The following is a 4,314-nucleotide window of genomic DNA, read 5'->3' as shown; positions in this document are numbered from 1 at the left end:
CTCTGCGACAAACAGTGCGACCGCGAACCAGTCTAGCCAGAGGCACTGACGGCAATTACAGAAAAGGGCAACTGCCGTCGGTCGGGTTGGATTTTCAGGGGCAGTACGGCGATTGATAGGGGCACCGCCGGCAATTGCCGTCGGTGCCGTCGGTTAATTCGAGCCCTGCCCAACACCATCTGAGAGATGGAGGATGCCCTTGTATAAACTGAACTTTACAGAAAACTGAACTAAGTGGATGGTACCGATGGTGGTCGGTATTCAGAGAGTTGACTACACGTATTTGTCTTTCAGTGAGTTTGAAGAGTACAGTATAGAGTTGGAGTGGGTTAAAGATGTCGTGACTGGCACGCTGATATTTGGAATGGTGATGGGAGCCAGCATCGAGTTCCGAAATGCCAAAGAACGGTTCATTCAACGTCATGCCGTTACAGTGTTCGAATCACAGTTTGATGCCAAGGTGAGTATTCAAGAGGTATCCAGCATTGATTACCCCCAATACAGTGCATTGCTTTCATCACACAGTTTGATAGCACTGTTGCAAGTATGGAACTTTCTGCATATATAGTCAAACATTCCTCTGCGAGGTTTGTATGTGTTGGTGGTTTGGCCTACCTGGCTCCACTGTTTTGCTGACACCTCGTGTATTATTTTGATGGAAAGTGAATCCCAATGATAAATGATAAGGGAGACACGTTACAGGTGTCACCAATTGTGTATTTAAAGGGAGAGACGAGGCTTGCACAGCCAGAGAGGCATAATCATGATAACTTGGTGCAATTTCATAACAATGTTGTACATCCAGAAGCTTTCACTGCACTGAATCATAAAATCATTCGAACTGTTTTTGTCAGAATATTGTGTATTGTTTGTTTCTCTGTTACGAATCTATCCTTGGAATCAAGTAAATATATGTGGCTGAATTTGTTCTAAAAGTTGGTTCTAAGCATTTTCCCTCGAGCAACACCGGGTACCCGGCTAGTAGATTGCTATGATATCTGACATACTACTGTGTCTGCTTGTGTAGAAGAGACTGCAGGATTACATCTCTACGAACATGCTGCGCCGCGGCTGGAAGCTTGCCTGGAGAATGGCTCTCTTCACCGGATCATTCTTGTAAGCACTTGTAAACCTCCATGTAATGATGTTGCGTTACCATGAACCTACATATTGATATGCTCACATAAGTTCATAATATTATCATAAAATTATATATAGTACAGGGTTTCTTCACAGGGAAAATTAGACAAAAGAGGTAATGGCCAGTTTGGGGAAAAACGCGCATGATGGATTCAAAGGCGTGCCGTAGTCGCGCTAATGTGCCAGAAGGGTGTGGTGATCTATTTATTTTTAGGTTGACACTATTTTGACAACAGCAGGTAAATACAGGAACATTTTCACAACGGCGGTGTGCCACTGTGTCTCTTATGTATAAGAAACCATGTAGTATGTATAGTATGTATATGTATAGATCTGTTCACGATGTTATTACAAATAACTATTGCTATGTGCACATAGGTTCATAATATTATAATGAAATTATATATAGTATATATATTAGTATGTATATGTATAGATGGGTTTATGGTGTTATGGATAAATGCTGGTATCACACTGGACTCACGTGGTGGCAGCACTGTACAAAATTAGCTGAAGATGTTTCAGAATTAATACTGGGTATCATTCAGATAACTTGGTTGGTTTCTACTCAACCTTGAGGTTCAAACGTACCTGCTAACGTTTCGCATCCTAACAGGAGGCTTTTTCAAAGCTGACCGATGTTTTCAAATTTGACCACAAGATGGTGTAGTGTGCACCATCTGGTGGTCAAAGCTATTGGGCCAACGAGCAAGCAATGGTTCAAGAACCCAAACAATATCCCCGTTTAATTGGCATCTCTGCCTTTGTAGTGTTGCGATTAATTCTGATTATTTTGTTATTTCTTTCAGTCTCGTTACCAACACTGTGTCAGCATACAGGAATAAGTCTGGTGTACTAGACTTTGTGGCAGGAGGAGGTAAGATAACACCCGCCTGTCTAGCAATACATTCGTTGTTACATTGTGGTTCCATTCCTTTCTAGCCATGCGATAGTATTTCCCAGTTCTCATTGTCAATAGCTGCCCTTATAGTTGGAAAATGTTGCCTTGCTTGTAATCTCAGATGGCATGTTTAATTAGAATAATGTAAGGTATGTGTAATTGTAATGCTGAATATGAATTAAAATGAATTAATTATTAATATAATTAAACGAGTAAAATGTTCGAAATTTTGTATGGTGAAGGATGGAGGGTGTGACGTGGGGAGCATTGATGTTAATGTTGTTTGTGCCACAGTGGCTGCTGGCTCACTCTACAAGGTCAACATGGGGATCAAGGGCATGTTTGCTGGTGGTGTGTTGGGTGGATTCTTTGGGTGAGTATTCATCTCTTGACACGTGTGTGTGTGTGTGTGTGTGTGTGTGTGTGTGTGTGTGTGTGCGTGTGCGTGCGTGTGTGAGCAGTGCATGTGCGCATTTTCATAGTTAATTGTGTGTCAAGTTTAGCATGGAATGGAGTTCTGTATTCGCTTGAGGCTTTCTCAGCGTAATTAAAAATACCTCAACTATGTCATCAGCTGTTTTATTGTAATCTCAAATTGCCGACTGCTGCATGACCAAATATATTTATAATGTATTTATGATGAATATTTGTCGACTTATTTATCATTCAGTGATTGATCATAAGCGTTGTCCTTTGCTAAAGAGCTAATCGATAGAGCTAACTTGGTTGAGTAGAAATCAACCAAGTTAGCTCTGTTATCAACCAACCGAATGAACTTATTCAAGGATTAATCTAACAGATGGATAGCCTCTGTTGCTCTTTGAAATGCCCGTGTCTGTGGAAGGGTAAGCTAGGGGCACATCTCTCTGTACTGCATTGACAGGCTTGTCGGCGGATCTGTGGCGTGGCTGACGATGTATGCGGCAGGAACAAGGATGGAGGAAGTCAAATACTGGCAGCGGATGATGAGAGATGATAAACGCGGGTAAGGCTGCGTTTACGCTACCGACTTTGTGTTGCCAAATTGCCGAATTGGACCAATTTTGCAACGATATATACAACCGACAATCGGCAGTGTAAACATAAAAGTTGCGCGAGCAACTGGTTAATAGCAACTAGTTGAGAGGTTAGAACATGTTCTATTTTCGCCAACTCTCTGTTGCCGAATTGCGAAATTTATCCAATTCGGCAATTTGACAACATATAGTCGGTAGTGTAAACACAGCTTAAGGTGTCACACAAGAGACCCTATACCTCAAACACAGATGTTAACGTCGCTCGTCATGGATCCGAATATTGATAATGTAATATTCAAGTCAAAAAGAATTCAATCAGAAATCGGTGAAATCAATTCTGTTGTAGTGGTCATCCGTCATCAACTCTTCTTTCTTCTTCTTCTTCTTTCTTATTTTTTTCTTCTTCTTCTTGTTTTTCTTTATCTTCTTTTTTCTTTTTTTTCAACAGCTTTTCCTGCTGAAATGCTCAGATTCGCTTCAATTTGGTTGACGTTAGATAAATTTTCCATCGTTAAATTAGTGTTTTATTCTGTAAAGCCGTACGCACACGCATACCTGTTCTCTGACATTTAAGGCTTTGCAATCTGTGTTTAAAATGTTAGACGATTTGCCACTAGGTGGCAGCAGCTTGTGGCATTGCTGAACTGACTGAAAGTCAACGTTTCCCTGCATCTTCTAGGATTAGTACGATGAAGTACGCAGAAAATGAAGCCAAGAAACGCATGGAACGGAGAAATGGTTACGAGGACTTTCGTGATGAGTTACTGCAGCAGCAGGAACAACAACAGCAACAACAGCAGCAGCAGCAGGAACAACAACAGCAGCAACAGCAGCAGCAGCAGGAACAACAACAGCAGCAACAGCAGCAGCAGCAGGAAAAACAGCAGTAGCAAGAGGAACAACAGCAGCAGCAGCAGCAGCAGCACCAGGCTAATGCTGTGAAAACACAACTCGACATTATCAAATAGTGTGCCAGCTGTGTTGGCATTGTCAACCGTTACATTGTAATGTCTGGTGAATCATTAGCAATTACAAAGGTTTTTTATAGATTGTTTAGGTTACATGCAGTTTTTTCCTACATGTATATGTTTATTCTACGTACACGTGTGCAGACGCACGCACACACACGGGCACGCACGCACCTACGCACGCATTGCTTAGTAGTGCATATGATGGTCATGTACTAATCAACACGTGCTGTAATGATCCAATTTTCATTTCCCCACAGTGGCGTAGCTAGGATTTTTTCAGCGGGGG

At 41.7% G+C, this 4,314-nt stretch overlaps 1 protein-coding gene across 2 annotated transcripts in view; it reads left to right on the top strand.

Annotated features, from left to right (window-relative positions):
* The window catches only part of LOC106807653 (RPII140-upstream gene protein-like), an 11,204-nt gene extending 7,095 nt beyond the window's left edge, over positions 1-4,109 (top strand). The window contains exons 4-9 of one of the 2 annotated variants that reach the window (XM_014810064.1): positions 295-460; positions 1,028-1,116; positions 1,950-2,017; positions 2,336-2,414; positions 2,925-3,026; positions 3,737-4,109. In XM_014810064.1, coding sequence (XP_014665550.1) covers positions 295-460; positions 1,028-1,116; positions 1,950-2,017; positions 2,336-2,414; positions 2,925-3,026; positions 3,737-3,947 — 715 coding nt within the window. In that variant the 3' untranslated portion in view covers positions 3,948-4,109. The remainder of the gene's footprint in view (positions 1-294; positions 461-1,027; positions 1,117-1,949; positions 2,018-2,335; positions 2,415-2,924; positions 3,027-3,736) is intronic. The other variant, XM_014810065.1, reaches the window with a different exon arrangement.
* The last annotated feature ends 205 nt before the right edge of the window (positions 4,110-4,314 follow it).

Source organism: Priapulus caudatus, unplaced genomic scaffold (assembly GCF_000485595.1).
Source record: "Priapulus caudatus unplaced genomic scaffold, Priapulus_caudatus-5.0.1 Scaffold227, whole genome shotgun sequence".
Taxonomy (NCBI): domain Eukaryota; kingdom Metazoa; phylum Priapulida; class Priapulimorpha; order Priapulimorphida; family Priapulidae; genus Priapulus; species Priapulus caudatus.
Note: the sequence above shows the minus strand (reverse complement) of the source record. Positions and strands in the feature narration are given on the sequence as shown.